The sequence below is a fragment of the Aptenodytes patagonicus genome, chromosome 3 (genome assembly GCF_965638725.1).
Source record: "Aptenodytes patagonicus chromosome 3, bAptPat1.pri.cur, whole genome shotgun sequence".
In the NCBI taxonomy this organism is placed as follows: Eukaryota; Metazoa; Chordata; class Aves; order Sphenisciformes; family Spheniscidae; genus Aptenodytes; species Aptenodytes patagonicus.
The window spans coordinates 31,715,626-31,738,900 of NC_134951.1; the positions used below are offsets into that span (position 1 = coordinate 31,715,626).

The window sequence follows — 23,275 nt, forward strand, 5'->3', positions numbered from 1 at the left end:
GAGTACGAACGTTTGAATTAAGGGAAAAGTTATATGACTACAAATACTATTTGACATGCTCTTTTAATGCCAGTATGAGGTATTTAGAAGTATGCTTTTGGATGGTCATTTTGCAACCCTAAAAGTACCTACTCACAAGAACTTTTAAGTTGGATTTTAACAGTATTGTCACTTCATTGGTTACTATCCAATTTATTATAAGGTGAAAGCAATCTAGAAATGCTGCATTATAACAACAGCATCAAAACCACGTCTGTGCTTGAAATTACTGTATTTACCTCATTGTAAGATGACCTTCACTTACCAAAGAACAGAACAGAAATAAAAAGGTTAAAACAATTATCACAGGGTGAAGTGTACCTGTAAGCATGGCTCAAAAAAATGAAATCTGAACTACATATGTCCAGCTCTGACTACATGATTCTGCCGTGCACTGGGAAAACAAAAAAGTCCACAGATTAACTTTGTTACAGTTGTGGGGTAACACCTACCCGAAGATCACTGCTCAGATAAATGAGAGCTGGACTACACCAACCCAGTGCTAACAGTTTATTCCACTATGCATGCAAAACAAATAAAGACTCACAGATAATCTTTGTTATGTAATGGTGAACAACTTTACATTCTTGTAACACATTTTGGACATGAGACTAGAAAGTCAAATAATCCAGGTAGCAACACTGGTTGGCTTTAGATAAGGGGAAAGTCAGAGATTGACTTGGGGCTATGTGACTAGCAAGGCCACTGGCACCTTATGCCAACAATTTAATTTTAAAAATTTATACATAGTTATAACAATAACCCCTTGGGTGCAGAGGGGGACTCTGTACTCAGACACCTGACAAGATGTAGAAGGCTGAGCCAGCTGCAAACTGCTCTGCACAGGGGCCAGACTGCCAGGAGCTGGAGTGAGTGTTCCCTGGGTGTACAGTGCTAGTGTCAAGTGAATTACAGGGGCTGGGACTTTGATCAGTGTGCGCATGAAGAGTGTGAGTGTCATAGAATAGAATAGAAATCACTATCTATACTCATCCTGATTTGAAACAAAAATATTAAATTGGAAGTTACTTAAGTGATGTGCATCTGTTATTGTGACTACTCTACCCCAAATTCCTCCGTAACAACAATTCAGTAATGATCCACTTCTCTTCAATGCTCTGAATGATCTTGTGTGTACTCTTCTTAACACCTCCACAGCTCACTTCTTCCCTATTGCATATTGCTTCTCACCCCTGCATAGGCCCTTACCCTAGCTGCATACATGGCCCTACAAGTTCAAGTTCCTGTACCATACCTCTCATTCATTAATGCAGTCCCACAGGTTAACTCTCTCTTGCTTGGTCCATTTCTACACACACCTGTCTGTGCCAGCACAGGATGCAAGCAGAGAGCCTCTTTGGTTATGGAACCCAGTGCAGTTATACTTTTCATATCTTCATAGAACTAACACCTGAGTAACAGGTACCTCCTCTGAATTTGATGATATTTGCTCCTTAACTCTGCCTACTCAAGACAAACAGGAATGCAGATCATAACTTCAGGCCAGAATGCTGTTTCTGTTTACTTCATTTACCAAAGTCCCAGGCACCGGCAAAGCTCTGCAAGGGACCATACGCATCCCTTAGATGTAATCTTCAAAATGCTGTAGCTAATTTTTATTTTTTACATAGTTTAAATCTCTTCCATTGTATCCTATTCAATATGCCACTCCCAAAATAACAAACATCTTAAATAAAAATAAGTAATAAGAAGAAAAATACCTGTTTTATTGCATAATGATGAGGCAAACCACCAACAAATATGGATCCTGTTTCAGGCCAATATGAACTGGACCAGAAATTGCTAGGCATATTTGTCTCTGCAGATATCCCCAGGATTGACATTTCTGCTTCACATGGTCCCATGCCTTGCCTGCATAAATTTAGAAATAGGCACATTTTACCACCATATATAGTTTACATTACTGTCTATCTGACAAATTAATTAGGCTGTTACTAAACCAATGAGGAAAGAAAATCAAGTAAGTAGCTGCTTTTATATTAAAGACTATAAACATAAAAGAAGCTGTTTAACAAGCTGTAAGTTGGCATGTCTTTGGGGTTTGAACTTCCATTAAAATGAAGCCATATTGTAAATCTGAGCAGTGTAATTGCTAAAAAAGCCAAAACACATAATAATGGCTGAATAAAAAAGTTAGGCAATTTTTAACAGTAACAAGAAGGCTTTGTAATTTGAAAAATAGACATCCATTGACTTCAAATATTTTAAATATCCCTCTTTTTCATCACAAAAAAGATAATCCAGAAAAGCAATTTAAAATAAACTGCTTTTAGAGAGTGCAGACCTACTATAATTTGTAATACTTATCTTCAAAAGCATTATTCCTAAAACTGAAGGCAGTAATATTAGGCCCTGAAATTAATACATACATTCCCTTTTCCCTCTCCCTATCCACACACCCTCTTAACAGTGTCGCTTTTAACAGCATGTATAAATTGTTAACAATAAACAGAAGGTGCAAAGTAAACAATTTGGTTTTCTTCAATTTTTTTTTTAATGATTCAAAGCTCATTTACATTCTGATAACCAATTGGCAGCAAGCACTCTGTCTTCATGAAAGAAAGCACAGTGAAGAAATATCAGAACTAAACAAGAGTCTCTCACATAGGAATTTCTTTCAGCTTATCATTCTCTCTGCATACGAAACAAATCACAGTTCAATCAGCTGAATGTTTAAAAATATTCAAGTGCCTTTGTAATATAAGTGCCACAAAAATCTATGTAAAAATAGCATATACCAAAAAAACCTATAAAAGCAACAGTCTGTAATTTAGCTAGGATGCTATCAGTAAAGTATGAATTCAGTTTATCTTTGATAATGCAAAATTAGCTTCTGAAACTTATTAGTTACAAAAAGAGCATGGAAAGATTTCTTCACTATCTTCTGTCAGATAATGATATATAAAGGATTTCTCACATACTATTTGATAAGGTCTATCATTTTTTAATTGAGAGGATGGAGACTTAACATTAGCAACATTTGCAAACAGTTGTCTATGTTTGTTTTCTGTATAATTCTGTTTTTGTGATACTTTCAGAAAAATATGCAAACATGGTATTAACCTTTTAACAGACAGGACTATAAATGTTTTTGCAAGCAAAATGGCCTGTCCATCCTACGGTAAAAAACTTCAGATGAAGAATATGAAGGATTTTTCTGTTGTTAAAATCAACATTAAAGAAGAGAAATAAACTGCGGTTTTAATTCTGTGGATTAAAAATAAACTTCTTAGGGATTCAGTTCAGGGGATTTTTTTGTCCTCACCTCAGTTTTTACAAAGTTTTTTGAAACTTGCTGATTAATAGCTAACATGAGTGAGAAAAAGAAGGACAAAATTGTAGCCAGAACTACAGTCAAGGAACGGAACGTTTTCCTCCCATGTTTTGTAGATATTATGTAATGGTTGTATGTCTAAGCACATACACAAGGTTCTGCAGCACACCATTTTAATTATTTGCTTACAAAGGAAGTTTGCTGATAATGTATGTAACTCCTACATGCATTCTCAGTAGCTCTGTTTGCAATGATCAAGCGGTTTTTCCTAAGGCTTGAACCCAGTGTGACATTTTGGATATATTCATTCTACAGCAGAAAGCTTTGGTGAGTGTTCTAAGGAAAAAAATATTGATTTTTAAATATCTAAAATTTCTTCTCCCTCTGATAAAAGGATATATTTATGAATAAAGGCATAGTAATAGGATATCTATCTTTCTGAAATATTTTAAATCAGATTTGTTTTAATGCAACATAATTCTTAAGGTTGGAGTAGAAGAGGGTCAGGAGGGGAACTGACAAGCATTTTTTATTTTTCTAAACTAATTAACAGATGTGCTATTTGAAGGAAAGCTGCCTAAACAACTTCTTTTATTTTTTTTTAATTACTCTATTTTCTACACATTTTGAGATGCTAATGCTTTAACTGGTTACCTGGCCATGTATGTACTTTTATTTCACAAGCACCCTGTTTACAAATGTAGTTCTTTTCATGTTAGCTTTAGACATACTTGTTGGCTTGCCCTTAGTAGCTTATATGATGGATATGCAGAGGTATTTTTTTGTGCATATATAAACATATTTTGAAATTAATTGCCAATACTTTATGTCAGAAAACAAGTTAATGCAATTCAATAGCATAAGCTGCCTTCGCCCTAAGCTTGTTAGAATGTCAGCCGTGCACCTTTGATTGTGCTTGACTGAATCTAGCAGGGTCTGGCCAAATTAGAATAACAACCTTAAACCATTATTGTTTAGCATTTGCTGATGATACAATCACTGGGTCATATATGCACTCTATGAAATTTCCATCAGGCTTTTAAAATACTTTTTCTACAATCAGCACATTGGGTGCTTTAAAGGTCAAGTAAGAAGACAGAGCTTTCTGCATAATTATAAATGTGGAAATGCATACAGCAACTCTCAAGCACTTTTGCTGGGTAAGCTACCAGTAATTGTGCCTCAGTCCAGCCCAGCAGTAACAGTTCACAGGTTCTTCATTTGTACTCACATAAATGTGATGATTAAATACTGGCCTATTAATTATATCCTGAAGATGAGTTCTGTCTAAACAGTATTAAATCCATTGCCCAATGCCTCGCAGGTTGGAAGGATGGAAAGGTCAGATAATAATTTGATAACTGTTGGGATAAGGGTACCTAAACATGACAATATCTGCATGAAATCCAAATCCTTTTACATAATGTCCTTACTTGCTGACATTTGTTAGTGATGATTAAGTGACATGTTTGGGATTATCATAAAAGGATAAAAAGGTAATAAAACAAATGGGGGAAGAGGAGGAGGGAAAGGGGGATGTCCAGATAAAGTATTAAGTGTCAGTCATGTTGTGCAGCCTTGCTGGGAATAAAGCTTCTTTAATCTGGTTTTCCTGATAAGAAAAGGAAATCTCTTGTTCTAGAAACAGGATTGAAACTTTCACCCATCTCTAGCAATTTCACTTTAATGTGATCATGCTAAACAACAGTAAACAATTCACTAATTACCCTTGAACTATTTAGGATGTAACGTTAGCATTCAGTCTATTAAACAAAAAAAAAAGTAGGTTTGCAAACAGCTATATCAAATGTGAGTTACGAACTACAAGAATTAAAGATAAGTTTTGTTATTATATATTCCAAAAAACAATCCCAAAGTTCCCTGATTTTATTGAAGACAACTGATTGATTAATTAAAGCTGAGAAACATATTTCATTTTCATTATGTTTAATTATTATTTTACAGATTTCTCAGCTTAAAAAAATCAAAGCCAACTCCTGTTTTCCTCTGTTTTCACTCAGTATCTAGTAGATTTCATTTTCTGGTTTCATACTCAAACTACTCCTTGCAGTAGAATGTTTATTTTTGTAAAATTGCAACAAAACAGTAGACCTATTGTCACAGACAATTAAGAGTTACATTTTCTTAATGCACATTTAAAAGGTGGGATCAGTTTTGACCCAGTACTGGTTTTAAAAACCATAAGGCTTTGCAAGGGTGTTTGAGACAAGTTTAAGATTGGAACATCCCCGGACCTCTCTGCTCAAAGAGGTTGTGCAGGTTTCACCCTTGGAGGTTTTCAAAACCTGACTGAATAAAGCCCTGAGCAACCTGGTCTGACCCCTTGGCTGGCCCTGCTTTGAGCAGGAGGTCGAACTAGAGACATCCTGAAGTCCTTTCTAGCCTGAATTATCCTATGATTCTTCAATCCTGTGACATTTTTCTTCAGCAAAAAAAAAACCCAACCCTGTAGTAATAACATTTAGAGAATAAGGCAGGATCTCATATTACCCTCAGTAGATTTATTTAGATAGAAAATATACCAGTTACACTCAGAGTCATTAAATTTTCACTCTTCAGTAAGATGCATCATTTTAGACTGCTCACATCTGTTGGTGCCGACTATGCCCTACTGAGACACCAGGTAACACACACTTTCATGTTGCAGATGAACTAATGAGTCAACAACATATTTTTTCTCATTCCCTCTGACAGCAGACTCATATTTCCTGGACCTGGAGCTGATTTCTTAGTCTGGTCTTAGAGAATGATTCAACTAAATAAATAAGAACAATGAAGCTAATGACAAGGCATGATGTAAATTTCTCTAAGAATACAGGGGGAAAAAATAATCTTTGTTTCATATTCTAAGGAATGAATAAATATGGTACCCCCTTATTCTTTTCACAGAGGTTACACTTACATTACTAAACTAAAAAGTCCACAACATGAGTTCAAGTCCTGACACATAATCATCCATATTTTTATGAAGATATCACAGTTCCTGTTACAGTTGCCACCCAGGCTAGCTGTCACCTCCAATTCTGAAACTGAGAAAGTCCACTGATTAGTGCAATTCAGGAATCATTCCTAGTTTGAATGTTGCCAACCTATTTTGCAATAAGTATTTTTATAGACATGATCTGTGACCTGCCAGCTGCTCTCAGGCCCAGAGAATAGTCTTCAGATTTCAGTTTTATTTACCACTATAGATTTAGCTAGGGAAAAAAAAACAATAATCTATGCCTCCGGCCATTTCTGTCTTGCAGTTTGGAGAGCTTCAAGTTTCCTGCTGCTCATATCGTAACAGCCTTAAATGCTATTTACAGAAATTAAACTTAGAAAACAATATGCACTTATTTCAAGTTGATGTAGATGTAAATAAAGTTTTATTTAGTGAAAAGCTTGGCCCAGATGAGAGTACTGTATTCAAGCATTCAGGAAGTGGCAAGTTTAGAGTCAGATCTAGACTTGCAACACTGACATTTTATTTCCAGTGAAACTGAAAGACTGCGCTGAATAAGAAGATAGTTACACAGTGGGAATTCATATTTACATCAACTCTGTAGGCCAGCATTATTTCTGGTCTCTATACCCTGTCTGTGTTCTCCTTAATATCATTTCTATGCTTGTGACATGGGGCCAAGGGAGCCACAGAACATTGAACCCACTTTAGTATCCATAAGCATTCTTTGATGTTCCTCAGAATATAATATAGAACAAAGTTTTAGGTATGTTGCCTGTTATTAGAGTCCTACTCTACTGTTTTTATGTTTCTGCCCCTGCAGTAACTTGTTTCAGAAGTTAAAGTAGAAAATTTTCATTCTTAGAAGTGAGACTAATGAGCTTTTTTGAGATCCAAAGTAAAAGAAAGTAACAATGACAGAAACATTTTTAGTATTTATTTAGTTAAATAATCTGAGCAAGAATAGATCACTATACACTACAGATTTGTCTCTTTGATGATTCTAAATTTTAACTTCTGAGTGTCATCAAAGGAGACCTTTGATGACAGAGTTCTGAAAAGGTGTAGAATGCGATTTGTAGCCAAGATGTGGCATGACTAAGTAAGTAAGATTTTATCTTAAAGATGCTGTAAAGCAACAGTTTGTATCAAAATAATTGGTGGTATTAAGTCACTATTAACTGTTATTATGATCAATTTAGTATAATTAAATACATTGCATTCAATTACATTCTTAAAAAAAGGCAGTTGTTTCTTCTCTGTTGACTCGTGAAGTTTATGATAAATAGTCACTCTTTGTGGAGTATAAAAAACATTGGCAACATATTGAGCTTTGATTTCATGATGGTTTTTCATTCTAATTAAGAATTTTTTACATTGCATTGATGCAAAATAAAATATTATTTATCTGCACACAAATGCACTTAGTTTTAATCTTTTGTTTTATTAGAAGATTTGACCAGTGGAGGTTTTTTGTATATTGAGACAGATATGCAAGAAGAAAGTCTACTTTCATTATTCTCAATTTCTGGAAACTAACTGCAAGATATGAAAATACTAATGCCAAGTTTCTCTGTCCTCATTTCTAGGTTTTGTCCATTTCCACTTTCCATTCCTTTTTTCTCTGTGAAACCTTAGTTCTTGTTGAATGAATGAAGCACTTGTGGAGATTTCAGAATAGCAAAAGGTATTCTGACATGTCTGGCAATGCAGAACTGAGATCTTTACCACACAATGTTGGAAAGGAGTATGCTCATGTAACATCAGCAGTATAACCGCATGATTTTTTTCTGAAAGAAAACTTGTTTCTGAAAGAAAGTTAAATTGCTCATTTTAAGAAGACAAGCTTTAAACTAACATTTTAGAGAAATTCTGAAAGTGGATGGAGGACTGTGAATATGTACAGTAGATATGGTGGAGCCCAGATCATCTCACTGGCATTTCTTGTACATCTATAAGTGTGGTTTGATTGGCAATTTGGGCAAAGGACTAAGTTCCATCCTTTATTCCATGGGCATTCATATGTTCCTCCTTCCTTCTTTGCACAGCAATTTGCATTAAGGAAACCATTCAGCTGAAAACAAAAAGGAGTATATATTTTTAACTGGATCAGTTCTCTGTAAGAGCTCTGGCCACATGAGCCAGTAGCTGGATAAAAAAATAAACAAAGAGAGGGAGAACACATCAGCTTGAACATGGAAAAAACAATCAAGCCTCCCTGAGGCCGAAAGTCTCCCTTTGAAGGGACTCTGAATTGTCCCCCTTTTGTTGAAGTGACTTCTCCAAAAAGACATAAAAGGAGACCCTTCTTTAAAGACAGACTTTGTTTAGAGCACAAGATAACCAGATTTTTAAGAGGTAACTTTTTAAATAATGAAAATGTAGAAATAAGTGTGAGAGATTAAATAAAAGGCTTGAAAGCAAATTTATTATCTAACTTGAATAAATTCTGTACTATATACTATTGGTCCCCAAACAAAGCCTCCTTCTTTCCACAATCTTGCAAGGCTCACCTTAGTGCTTGCTTCCTACAGCAGGCAGTCTCTGATTTTTTTTTCAGGATTTTCCCAGTCTGCGCTGTTGCTGCAGACTCTCTGCAAGCTCCATCCTGTCCTTCAGGGAGACAAAGCTTATTTGCTTTCAAAAGAGGAGCTATCTCCCTGCCTCTACATGACTCTGACTGAAAGGGAATCATGCGGGATAAAGTAGAAAGACAGCTTCCTTCTTACTAAGTAGGAGTTACAGTGTACAGTATTCATACAGCTGTGTCTGAATAAACAAAGCTATACTGCTTGTCCCGCTCTCTGCATATCCCTCTTTCTTCAGTGAGAAAAGGATGGCTTGTATCATCTTTCAAATACTCACACTGCCTCATATCTGTCTCAGTACAATGATTTTCATAAAACTTATGCCTTCAGGCTTCTGGATGCAATGCACAGTGCCTAACAGCATTTTTCTCCCAGTACAGAGCTGGCTAATTATTTTTGTTTCTCCATTCTCTGGGACATCTTCCAAATAGCAGAGTTTGAGTTTTGTGGTGAAAGGATATCTAGCAGGTAAAAAAAATTACACCTCTCAGTTGTCTGCCATTGCTTGTTGATATAGTCAGGGTCACATATTCGAAACATAGGGTTAGCAGAGTCAGAAACAAATCTTTACCCAGCTTTTATCTTCAGCTTTTCATTGAAGTACTGGCTGGGGTTTGCCAGTTGGAATAATTTGGATATATAAATTCCTCACCATTACTGTAGGTTTAGGAAGAGGTGACCACAGTAGAATGTATCTTAGGAAAATATTTAAGAAATAGAAAGGTTTTATTTAACTGAAGTCTGCGGCTTTCTAAACAAAATATTGACCATTTATGACACAGAGGAGGTCAACCTTGTGGTCTCTTGGTGGTCAAATGAGTTGTCCCTTTTGGTCTGAAACACTAAAATTGAGAAATTTTAGAAATTTTATCTTAGATAAAAATGTTAGCCTACGGTATCTTATTCTGTAGTGTTCAAATGATGTAACATGCTCACCCATAGAGGGGAAAAGAAGTTCTGTAAAATATTCCCTAAATGCTACACTGTTTTTTTTCCCTAAGCTCCCTTTGTGATACTGGTGTATTTAATATAAGTTAGTTAATATGCACACATTGTATAAAATACATTGACATCACATGTGAAAACATGAGAACTTAAATTCACTTTGTTTAGGAAGTCAAAGGGCTCAGCACATTTAAGTGTATAAAAGAAACTGCTGGATTATATGTATTATATGCATTAGGTCTGCTTTCCGAATAACAAAAAACATTCAGAAAAACGATATTGTTGTGTTCTATTAGTTTTTATAAGGAAAAAATATTTCAAATGTATAAAAGATGTCAGTCAATATTGTAACTACTTTGTTTTAAAAAATATCAGTTTGGGCTATTGTGAGAATAAAATTATGAACAGACTGGGAAATGAAGAATGTGAAGAATGGAGTTAAGCATTACTGTATAGATCACATGGGATAGAATAAGATTTAAATATGCTTAAACAGACAACCAGCTAAGGACATGTCCTGAGGAAAAGCCTCCGGCAAAACCATAAATTGTTGAGACAGTATCTCTAAAAGATACGGAATGTAGTGATATGCAGCAGTCACTAAGAGAGGGCATGTTGTTTCTTTGCTTTTTCTACTGAAGACAGAGAAAGAAAGGCAATTGTAAGTAAGGAAAAAATGAATAGTTTGCGAATCTAGAAGTAAAAATATAGTTTTGTTTTTCATGGTAATGACACTTCAAAGGATAGATAATAGTTTTGGTAAAGTAGTTCTACTACTGAAGTTTAAGATGTTCTCTTTTAAAAAAAAACAACAAAAAACCTGGTACTTTGAAAATACCTAAAATTAATAGAAGATAACTGCATTGATACACTGTACATGAAACTAATTTCTGGTATTTGTACAAAAATAATCTTCAGCTACAGAAATCAATGCTTACTCATAAAGCAAACTGGGTAAATATAATTTCATTGATTGCCTATCACTTCCCTTAATATTTCTTCAGCAACAAATATCATCAATGCATTCTCAGTATTCAACCTATGTATAGACCAGTTTGCTGATCTATGTTTATTATTGTTTAACTGTTCTGATGATTTTCAGTGATATGCTGTATTTGTATTTACATTGCTATTCCTCTCTAGCATCTACAAAGTCATTATTTCCATAGTTTTCTAAGTCATTAAAAAGGGAGAATTAGGTTCTTGGACAAAAAAATAGTACAATCTGAAAACCATTATTGATTGAACATTTATTCTTAAGAAGCACCACCATTTATTTTGAACACTTGACCTCCAAATAGAAAGATACATTAAGCTACGTTTAAATTATCAAGTATTTATGAGATAAAGTAATGAATAAAACTAGTCACAGGGGGGAATGTTATTAGCCCAGCTCCCCTTCTACTTATCTGTGAAAGGATTAAAATCAAATTAATTTTCTCTAAATGTACTGTGCAGGTTAGTAGAAGGAAGTGGAAAACACATAAAGATATATTCTGACTAGCAAGATTGCAAAACTTTTCCTGTGCGTAGTGTTTTTTTATTCGTATTTGGTTTTAATCTCACTGTTCATAAATCAGAATCTCCTTTGATTCTCTTGCTTCAATCCAGCATTGCCTTTTCTGTGGTGGTCATGCTCTGCTAGTGGGCAGTAATAGTGTCACTGTGTAACAGAAATCTTCAGCACCTAGAAATTAGTTTTCCATTTTTTGAGCTACTTGTGCCAATAGCCACTCTTTGTTGTTGCAAAGTCAGTATCTCTTTCCTTTCAGATGTATTCCAGAACACGTTTTGGGGGGATATTCTTCACTTCTTTCTGTTCATCTGTGTGATAATCACCGTAAGTATTTTAGGTTAAATTTCTTTATCTCTGTCCAAAAAACCCAAACCAAACCAAAAAAAGAATCCTTCCAATTTTCTTGATACTTCATGATCAATTCATTCCTATTTTCCACCTTACAAATCCAGGTCTTGACAGTATTCTTTCAAAAGTTTTCATAATTTTTGTTCCATTTTAAATAAAAACGCCTTTACATCTAAACTATATTCTCAAATCAGTTTGTTTTCATTGACTTAGCTTCTCTGCAATGGATACTGGACAGTAAGTAGCAGATATAACCTAATTAGGAATCAAGATACAGTGGAATTTAGGAAACAAGAAACATCATTTTATTACCAGTGTTAATAAATCATAAATGAATTAGGCTAAATGTAAGAAACTGGACTTTTTCCAAGTAAGATCATTAAGCTGGGAAAAGTTTCAGACTATACAAAAATTAGAAATTATGAGATAATTCAGCACTTGTGTTGTATTTCATACACCCCTAGTTTTACACTAGGCACTTTAGGAGGGACTAAAAACAGACCAACACAGCCATGGCTAGGAAAGTATGTTTGTGAGGACCCTATCAGTGGCCAGTTTAGATGTCCAACAACTTCCTAAATAATTTTTATTGACAATAATTATAAATCAGGCTTAACCCTGGGTATGTCCAAGTACATCAACAAGTGTCTTACAGCTAATGCAAGTCCATTGATAGCTTCTTTGGGAGAGGCCCAGAAAATGAAAAGAGCATGAAGCTATCTTATACCAAGAATACACTTTGTACAGCATTATATAAATATTGAATACACTTCTACTCTAATTAAGCAGCAGCCATTGCTGTTAATATCTTGTGGCCTATACTGGTTTTTGAGGAGATGACCCATTAAGCATGTTTTCATTAAGCAGAGTATATGGCATTTACACAGTACATGAAATAACAGATGGATAACTTCTTCACCTATATGCTGTTACATTAAAAATCAAGGCCAATGTTCAGCAATTTTGTGATCAAATAAAAATAGGAATTTACAATAAAAGTGAAATTAAAAAAAAAAAACAGAGAAGCATCTGCAGTTTTTTCTAACCACCTCATCTATCATCTGCTTAGCTTACCTGCCTGAAAGCCCTAGGGAAAATATGAGCTTTGTAGCATATCTGAAGAATAATAAATACAGCATATTTTGCACCATATGGATTATCTCAGGCCTTCATAAAAAGCTATCAAAACCAAGCAATATACAAGCTCCAGAGTGAGCATATGTTGCATTATGGCATGATTAAAAAGATCTTTTTCTGACAAGAGGAATCAGAAAACATCTACATCTCAAAACCAAGACAATCAATCACCAAAAGTCCTATAGTTAACTATTGTAAACCTTAAATTACAAACATTATGAGTTAAAGGAGAAGAATAATGCAAATTGCTACATTTTGCAGTTGGTTTCTAGACTGATGGAGCATCTACACCAGTTTTCTAATCTTAATGGTCACGGTCAATTAAAAAAAAGTTCAAAGTGGATAGACTTATTTTAAAGAAAGTAGTTGTATTGGTGACATCTACTGCATAATCAATTTATAAGCTGATAGATTTGTTAAAGCAATTGACAATTGTGGTCTGAGATTAAAAGTAAAATAAAAAATGTTTTTTATTTAATCAATGAAATTAAGACACTTATTATCAGTACTGAAATAATTGTTGAAATGGAGCATAGTGGACCAAGAAAAGAACAAATTTCTAATACTGCTTTTCAGTTTGGCCTGTTTCTGTAATATATGTTACTTTATCAACTTGTTTTGATGACAAAGACTGAAGAAGATAAATCTTAAAGCAGTTAATGAAGGAAGTTTTACAAGGGCTGGAATGAGAAGACTGTGGTAGAGCATCCCCTGCATACCCCTGCATCCCCTGTGGTAAAGCATTGCCAGTAAGGTAACTGTATCTTCACAACAAAACTCAACATGTAAATTTCCCAATGCTTGAGTCCCTTTAACATTTCCTTCCGTTCATAATACCCTGCAGAAATCTAATCCCTGTGGGATGTTTCCCATATCTGTTTTTCATTGTAGTTCTTTCACTTCCCTGGTAACATTCTTAAGAAAACCAAAACCATACAATCAGATATGTGAGTGAAACAGCTGCAATGATTTTCATTAATAGATAGACTTAGTAAACAACTGTACTAGCTTACACATAAAACAGAACTCTCAGGCGCTGCTCTGAGGCAAACCTTGGCAATGTGTTGGTTTTAGCAGCCAACGCCATAAATAAAGACTAATCTGATGCAAAAAGTTATATCCTATCCAAAATTATCAAGCTATCCATGATCTTGATGCAAATCCAGTCCTCTTACTATATCCAATTTTATTAAACTGTTACAATTGTCATAGCCACAATATTCCATGATAATGAAAAATGTGTTTCAGCAATGCTGCTATTTTACTTTCAGCATGAATATTCTGGTGGACTACGAGAACTGGATATAGTGTAGTGTCTGACAGTAATATGCATGTTTATTTGCAAACATTAAAAGGTGTAACATTTCTTTTATTCGCACCAGGAATGATTTCTGTGGGATAAAGGAAGCAATAAAATATTCCCCTGTAAGCAGAAAAAGAAGATATTATCACTATCTAATTTCCACTGTATTTCAACTTGTATTACACAACACTCACTACTTTTAAGCCTATTTCTTTCATTTAATATGATATTGTAGATATCTTCTTTGCAGATGGCTTGTCTTCAGTAGCTGAAATGCATTGCTTTTAGTGAATTTGGAAGACAAAAATCTTTCCATCACAGGGTGACATCAAAAGGGCTCCAAACAATTAGGAATACTTTAAGTAATGAGAATGAGCAGTTTCTTCCAACAAACTAGTACAAAGCCATATTTTTTTTTTATTACCTATGATGTCTGTTCATAATACTTAACATCTGCAGGACAAAGAAAATCCCATACTGTGCATATCCACTATGTTATAGTATTCAGTATCTCATATTCCCATCCTGACTTCCCCAACTTCCCAGATACCATTGTTCAAAACTTAACTTACTTATCTCACTGCAAATCAGTTCTGTGAAGATTAAACAATGTTTGCAAAGCTCTAGACAGCTGCTGAATAAGCTATGGTAATTTTTCATCAAAGTTATTTTAAGTTTTACTATGCTGTATTATACTACAGTTGATTAAATTAAATGTTAACTTCATAAAACAAATAACACAAATTTCCAGAGTGACTCTATCAAATCTAATTGTCAACAATATATATTTGATTGTTCATAAAGAAAAAAGTATGTAAAGTGGTGGTTATTATACTTTTCCATACAGCATATACATTTTCTTAATTAACTTAAGCACATGCAAAGATGTACTAGATGAAAATAAGAAGCAACTTCTAACCAAATCCTTCTGACATCTGCGCCATTAAGTTTTTAAATCTTAGAATCATAGAATCATAGAATCATTGAGGTTGGAAAAGACCTCTAAGATCATTAAGTCCAACCGTTAACCTAGCACTGCCAAGTCCACCACTAAACCATGTCCCTAAGTGCCACATCTACACGTCTTTTAAATACCTCCAGGGATGGGGACTCCACCACTTCCCTGGGCAGCCTCTTCCAATGCTTGACAACCCTTTCAATGAAGAAATTTTTCCTAATATCCAATCTCAACCTCCCCTGGCGTAACTTGAGGCCACTTCCTCTCATTTTGTCACTTGTTACTTGGGAGAAGAGACCAACACCCACCTCGCTACAACCACCTTTCAGGTAGTTGTAGAGAGCGATGAGGTCTCCCCTCAGCCTCCTTTTCTGCAGGCTAAACAACCCCAGTTCCCTCAGCCGCTCCTCAGAAGACTTGTGCTCCAGACCCTTCACCAGCTTCGTTGCCCTTCTCTGGACACGCTCCAGCACCTCAATGTCCTTCTTGTAGTGAGGAGCCCAAAACTGAACACAGTATTCGAGGTGCGGCCTCACCAGGGCCGAGTACAGGGGCACGATCACTTCCCTACTCCTGCTGGCCACACTAGTTCTGATACAGGCCAGGATGCCATTGGCCTTCTTGGCCGCCTGGGCACACTGCCGGCTCATGTTCAGCCGGCTGTCGACCAACACCCCCAGGTCCTTCTCTGCTGGGCAGCTTCCCAGCCACTCTTCCCCAAGCCTGTAGCGCTGCATGGGGTTGTTGTGGCCGAAGTGCAGGACCCGGCACTTGGCCTTGTTGAACCTCATACAGTTGGCCTGGGCCCATCGATCCAGCCTGTCCAGGTCCCTCTGCAGAGCCTTCCTACCCTCAAGCAGATCAACAGTTCCACCCAACTTGGTGTCTTTTGCACAATGTGCTCTTAAAACAATGTCCAAAACCATTTCCAGTCTACTAAAGTGAGTAGAGTGATTAATTAATAATTGTTCACTAATTAGCCTGAATCCCATAAATGGTATGCATTCCTTCTCTTTCAACAGCAAAAATCAGTGTGGCCCATCTTACGTGAGCTGTCCTGAAATAATTATGATACTCTGCAAATGAAAGAAGTTAACTCTTTCTTCCTTCTTGTTTAGGCTCAAAAGGAACACCAGAAAGAGAAATCGGGTTGTTTTTCTCTCCAGCTATTGGCATAGGCTGATTTATAGATTCAAGTTCTTTTCTGATTGATGGAGTTGGGGGAAAATGCATAAAATAGGTGTACTGACATGGTAGTTAATGCATCCCTAAGTAATGTCAATGACACAGTAGTTCTAATGCTCCAGTGCCAGGGGAAAGGATGTTTTTCTTCAAGTCTCCTACAGTATTGAGGGTTCCGGTATTCATACTTTTATTATCCTCAGGATCGTAAATCTTTCTTAAAATGAACAACACAGGAATAACAATAGAATTCTAATGGATTAAGCTAGCTAGAAGACTAAAAATGTTATGTCTCCAGTCCTTATCCACTTTCTCTGTGTCACTCGGGATTTTTTAGACTTCTTTGGTATTCTCCCTCAGTTGTCTTTAATGAACTTAAGCTGCCTAATGCCTTTATCTTCTTTATATCTCTTCTCTAAAAAAAATTCCAATTTTACTTTCTCTATTTTGAGATCGAGAGGGAGTCAAAAGCAGAGAAATAAACAGAACTGCGTATGTTATTCAAGATTTTAGAGAATCCCACTTTTATCAGTGTCATAGAGATGTCTTCTATTCCTTCCTGGTCAGAGAGGAGCTTACACTTGCTTTTAGCTTCGATAAGCATGGTTTGGTTTTATGTTGTTCGCTTTTTGGGTGATAAGCACAACTGCAGTGAATTACTGGCTTTTGTTCCTTGTGTTAGTTTGCATTGTCTTACTGTGTGGTCTGGAGCTTGAGCCTGGTTTACCATGCTGGAAAAAAATTTGACAGCAGTGATAGCTGAAATGCAGCAACAAACTAGGGTCTTTCTCACTGACTACTCACTGCCACATCTGAGGCAGCAAGGCACAATGTAATGGATACAGTCACCACTACAGCTTCCCATAGAAGCTAAGGGTCCAGCTGTATTTGCCCTGCAAAAGTGCTTCACTTAGCTATGTTTGGACAGATCTAGCTATAAAAGGCTTATTCCAGTAAAAGGCTTTTGTTCCTTCTGTACCCCTCCACAAACTTTTTAGAGAGTCATTTACTCTTGAGAGACAAGCAGACAGCTAGCTCTCTTTCTTCTTGCTGGACTAGAGGACTTGGACCTACTTTAATCTGTCTAATAGGAACTAGGTACCTGGAGAGCTCACTAGGACTCATGCCTAATGTTCCTATAAAATGAAACCAAAACTTTCTCTTCTAAGTTCTTAAAAGGTTGTGGATTCTAACAGCACAGACTTGTGGTCATTAGATACATCTATGTACATTTGCTTGGTTAAAATAAAACAACGAAACACATGCAAGTCACCATTGCCCTTGTGCAAAGAATCTTTTTTTCAGAAGTATTTGAAAAGGATCCACTTTTTATTAGTGATTCAGATTCCCAGTTTAACTTAGTAACAAGATTAGTGCACCCTGGTAATCTATAACAGATGTCTCAACTGTATTTAGAGAGCTGTTCTAGAAATCTCAACTAAACTAAAAAGTGACTCCCTCTTTTTTCTGCCTTTTTTTTTTTTTTTGGAAGCACAGATGTCCTTCTCTCAAAATTAAGTACAGTTGATTTTGGTAGCTCATAATTTGGTAGGTCAGAATTACTTTGTTCAGCTTCACAAAACTGAATCATGTCATAGAGTCACCAATGAGTTTGATTATAAGGCCTGCTGCACTTTGCACGTCTATTTCCAGACAACACCAGGTGCTTTTTCCCCTTTGTTTTCCTGTAAGATGTCCAAATGTGATTGCTTTGGTCAGCCTTCCTGTGGATTCTTACAATGGTGAGTATTTATGTTATTCCAAAACATACATTTGCCTTTCCCATTACGTTGCCATGACAGGAAACAAACATAATCTGGAAACAAAGAACATGGAAAACCTACTACCTACCTCATTTTCCTTTCATTTTATCCTCTTTCAGTTGCAAGTATTGTTACTTTTACAGGAATAATATATCCTATTATGAGTTGCAAGTCAGTGACAGCAGTAAAAGTCATAGTGCTGCTTCTGCCTATCTATTTTCCAAGATTTTTCTATTAGTCACACCCTCATTGTCAGAAATTCAGCTGTTTCCTGCACTAAGTAGCTTGGACCTACTGCACAGTAGCTTCCCTGCCTGAGTATTTATCTTTGCTATGGTACATGATTTCAATGAGAATAAATTTATTTCCATTGAGCACTTCAATGATGTGATGAGCACTGTCCAACTGCACTATAGTTTCAAACATTCTTTCCAAGGATGTGTTGTAGTCCACACTGCCATAACATGATTTTACTGCACACGTTCAGGTATCACTCATAGCTAATGAGATATAATATCATTGGAATTTACTAACTATCCAACCTAGATGATCTTTGAAGCAATTATAAACACAGACAACAGTAAAAAGAAAACTTACCTAATTTGCACTTCATGCCAGTGTCCATCATCCACTCTAGCAGTAGTAGTGATGTTTTTGACTTCTGCTGCTTCATCACATAAAAACTGGTACTACAGAGTGGGAAAAATGCTTTTATTACATAATTTCTAATAATTAAACAGTTACAGGCTTGGAAACTTGAATTTAAAAATAACAAATGGTTTCATGAAAACCTGAATGTGTATCAAGGAAAACTAATGTTTCACTAATGATCTGGATCAGGAAATCTATTGTACCAGAAATATACAAGCACACATATATGCTTCCTAGCCGGCATGAAAATGCTTTAACTTTTGTGTATTGTACAATCAGATATTATGGGCCTGATTTGCAAAGAAGTTGACCATCTGCAACCCAGCTGAAATGAACATTGGCAACGGGTGAATTTTACTTACCATTTTATGGCCTCCTTACACTTCCAAACACGTAATGTAGCATGCAGGCTTGAGCATTTTGGAACACCATTTAATTTCCTATACTAATGTGAACAAGCACTTGATTTCACGGTTTGTCTACTTGTAATTGTAGCTTGATTGTGAGCTTAGAACCATTTGTTCATTGGGCTTTAAATCTACCTTTAATTGACCAGCTTTGTGAATGATTAAGTGAATTCAATTAGTTTTAACATGGCACACTGGGATCGCTGAATAGATTTTTGTCAATTAAAGTACTTTCATATTTTATGGTGCTTATGATATGTTAGAAAAATATTTTTCTGCATCATTACTTTACCATGAATACAAGTAAGATGGACTTAAAGCCATCAACATTTTCTAAACCTTGGATAACTTCCTGACCCTGACTAATCTCATTTGTTCTGGATAAAGAGAGTCACAATATTATGAAACACAGTAAATCACAATATAACAAAATAAAGTAAAAGGTTATTTTCTTTTTCTGTTTATCTGCAATTTATATATCTTAAATATATCTTTATAGATCTTTTTAGTATGATCTTTAAACATGAAGGTAAATATAACTCAAATACATTGTTCCTAACAGTCATTTCACAATCCTTGCAGAAAAATATAATTACAGCCAAACTTCTGGAAATTTTTAACAGGAAAATGGAAGATCCATTATAAGAAAAGTAACTTCTCTCTTACTATCTTTTTATAGCCTCTTTAGTATCTGCCCATCTCTTCATAAAGCTCAAGCTTTATCTCTTCCTCAGAAAAGAAGGAATAATTTGCCAAAGGTAAAGATATACTGGGATACACACTTTACTTCCTAATGTTTAAAACAAATGTATTCCTGTTTAGTTTTTCCATGAAAGCTAAGCAAATGTTTTTTGGGATCCTGTGGAACTCTGAATTAACATGATCAAGTAAAAGGTTTCTACTCAGTGCTACAAGGTAACAAAGACACACTCTATTCCCTTACACAGTAAATTGTCCTATGACAATTCACTCAGTTCCACAGCCTCCCTTATAACAATTTTAATGAACTTGCACATGAGGAGGTTCAGTAGGTTTAGGCTTCGTATATAAAATAGAATACCTTAATTCATACCAGTTGTAAAGACAAAATCTACATTCTTTATTTTTGTCTTTTAATATGTACTTTTTATATGAGGCATTCCAGTTATAATCACTATTCAATTTTCCTCAAGCACCACCTCTTGTGAGACATATTAATCATATTAGCCATGAATTTGCCCTAACAGATAGCAAGTTTGACAACTATTTTCCTTAAAATACTAAAGAATCTCAAGACTCTGTATCTCTATCTACTATCTTCTACAGTAGGAAACAGAAAAAAATATTAAAATTTTTACAGATCCTAACTTTTATTTACTTCTCCTTCAGTGGGAGATTTTGATGCCTTACCTGTAAGGTGCCATGTTTAATAAAAAGCTGAATTAAAAAATGTCCTGTTGTTTCTGGGCTCTGTTCAATATACAGGAGGAGTCCATGAGGATTATAGGTCTTAAATTCCAAGTGGATGAAGTTTTGCATGTTCAAATGCAAGCCTTGAAATTCCAGGTAAGAATCACCATAATAGCGAGCATAACTAAAATCTGTAAATAGAATTTTGAGACATATAAGGATACAAAGACATTTTTCTTCTTCACCCACTAATGGTAGCAAAGATATAGGATACTCTTTTATGTCTGTCAAGGAGAGAGACATGAATCTGAAAATTGATGTTAGTTTTCTTCTGTCAAAGACTAACGCTGAGAATTTATAAAGCTAGACATAAACATTTAGATCAAATTATATTAAGCAGACTAGGATCAATGCCTGAAAGAAAAGGCTATGAAGATGATAGCACTTGGAACATATCTAGCAGCTTTGGCTCCCCATAAGTCAAGAACAGTTTTTTCAAAGTTAGGTGTTCACATAGTTTTTGATGCAAGGATGAACAAGTTTGAAGTCTTTGCAGAAACAACACAGTATGGAAAGGGAGGAAGACATTCCATAACCTAATTATGAAATTGCCATCTTAATCAAATATGTCAACTATTTCTGTCTAAAATAAACAACAGGATGTTGCTAGGGTGCAGGCTAAAAATTTCCCTTCTGACTACATCTATCTTGTCTGATTGATTTATCTAGACCCCTCTTAACCTCCAGCACCCTGTGCCATACCTGGAAAGGGCAGATGCAGCTCTTACTTAAATGGAAAAAGTATGTGAATACATGGCTGCAAGCCCATCAGATGACAGAGGAGTACACTTAAAAAGGGTTTATTTTTCTCCCTCCCCCTCCCCTCCCCTTCCCTTTCCTCTCCTCTCTCCTTTCCTTTTCCCTCTCCTCTCCTCTCCTCTCCTCTCCTCTCCTCTCCTCTCCTCTCCTCTCCTCTCCTCTCCTCTCCTCTCCTCTCCTCTCCTCTCCTCTCCTCTCCTCTCCTCTCCTCTCCTCTCCTCTCCTCTCCTCTCCTCTCCTCTCCTCTCCTCTCCTCTCCTCTCCTCTCCTCTCCTCCCCTCTCCTCTCCTCCCCTCTCCTCTCCTTCCTTCCTCTCTCTTTCTTTTTCTTTATTTTTCTTTCTTTCTTTCCTTCTTTCTTTTTTCTCTTTTCCTTTTTTCTTAATTTATCTTTCTTTTTCTATTTTTCTTTTCCTTCTTTCTTTTGTTTCTCTTTCCCTCCCTTCCTTCCTCCCTTCCTCTCTTCTTTTTCCCCTTCCCTTCCCTTCCCTTCCCTTCCCTTCCCTTCCCTTCCCTTCCCTTCCCTTCCCTTCCCTTCCCTTCCCTTCCCTTCCCTTCCCTTCCCTTCCCTTCCCTTCCCTTCCCTTCCCTTCCCTTCCCTTCCCTTCCCTTCCCTTCCCTTCCCTTCCCTTCCCTTCCCTTCCCTTCCCTTCCCTTCCTCCTTGCCTTCCTTTCCTCCCTTCCTTCATTTCTTCCTTCTTTTCTTTCCATCCTTTCTCTCTCATATGTTGTGTTTTTACAAGAAAAGAGTATGCAACATGCATATAGGTACCCATTCATGCACAAATGCACAGTCATGCACTTCTTAGTTTTTTTACTTGCCAATATTTCAATTGAGCCTCAGATCAGTACATTTATCTTCTTATAAGGAATTAAAAATATGTGTCCTCTTCCACTCATGTAACATAAGAAGGTTAGTTGTTTCGTTCTAGGACAGCTATGGTATTTTGATTTTTGCACAAGCAGAAATATGCTTTAGTCTCACTTGAAGAATCACCTAGCGTACAATTATTTGCTTGATCAACTTTATGAGACTGATACAAATTTGAAGTAATACTAACAACTCACCCATCTTGTTAAAAAAGTCAGTGCAACAATATGAACCTAGATACAATGCATAACACATAATAAGTGAATAATTCCATTTTGCTTGGCTCAAGTTTCACTGAATCATCTATACAGTGATTCTGAGTATCTTTGAAGGTCACAAATCCCATTTCTGTTTTCCAACATAGGCAAAATTTTAATCTGTTCTGACACCAACTCCAATAACAAATACATTATTATATAAGCTTAAATGCTGAATATTGATGATACTGGGATAAATTACAAACTATTAATGCTGCTTTCCTGTATATCACTGTAAGAGTATGCTGAATTTTATCCTTTCATGACTTTTCAGAAATTGATTTACAAAATCAGAGATACTGTGGTCAAATCATGAACAAAGCTCTTCTTAACAAATTCTCAGAAATTTGAGAAACATCAACAAATCAGTAATATATGTACACATACAACACACAGTAAACAAAACAAAAATTTCAAGCAATACCAATCAATGACCAGTGATGCAAAACAGATGACCTTATAATTTTAGACGTATTTAATCTTTAAAAATTCTGTTTTGAAATATAAGCCTGTATGTGTAAATTTCAGAAAACTCAAAAAAATATAGAAAATTGCATAGAAAACTTCTTCCATTTTATAAACAAGACAATTTCTCTAAGAAAGAGCAGACACAGCTTTAGAGGATTACCTCCAATCCCTAACCCTTGTTTGTTTTCCCTCCTGAGCTCACCACCGAGCACTAAATCTTGCCCTGGACTGCCCCTGCACATGGGTTTTCTTCTCCCATGGAACTGCTCAGTTATCCCCACACTCCTGAGATACTGATATCTAACCACGGCTTTTTCTTGACTCCACATAGGAGATCAGCTTGGCTGAAAGACGGCAAAGCTGCATGGAACATCT

General features: G+C 35.9%; 1 protein-coding gene across 1 annotated transcript in view; it reads right to left on the reverse strand.

Moving 5' to 3' along the window:
• EYS (eyes shut homolog) overlaps window positions 1-23,275 on the reverse strand; it is a 1,011,092-nt gene that overhangs the window by 307,094 nt on the left and 680,723 nt on the right. The window contains exons 32-34 of the mRNA XM_076332996.1: window positions 20,487-20,677; window positions 18,637-18,728; window positions 1,761-1,911 (exon numbers count right to left, since the gene is read on the reverse strand). Of these exons, the coding sequence (XP_076189111.1) occupies window positions 1,761-1,911; window positions 18,637-18,728; window positions 20,487-20,677 (434 nt within the window). The remainder of the gene's footprint in view (window positions 1-1,760; window positions 1,912-18,636; window positions 18,729-20,486; window positions 20,678-23,275) is intronic.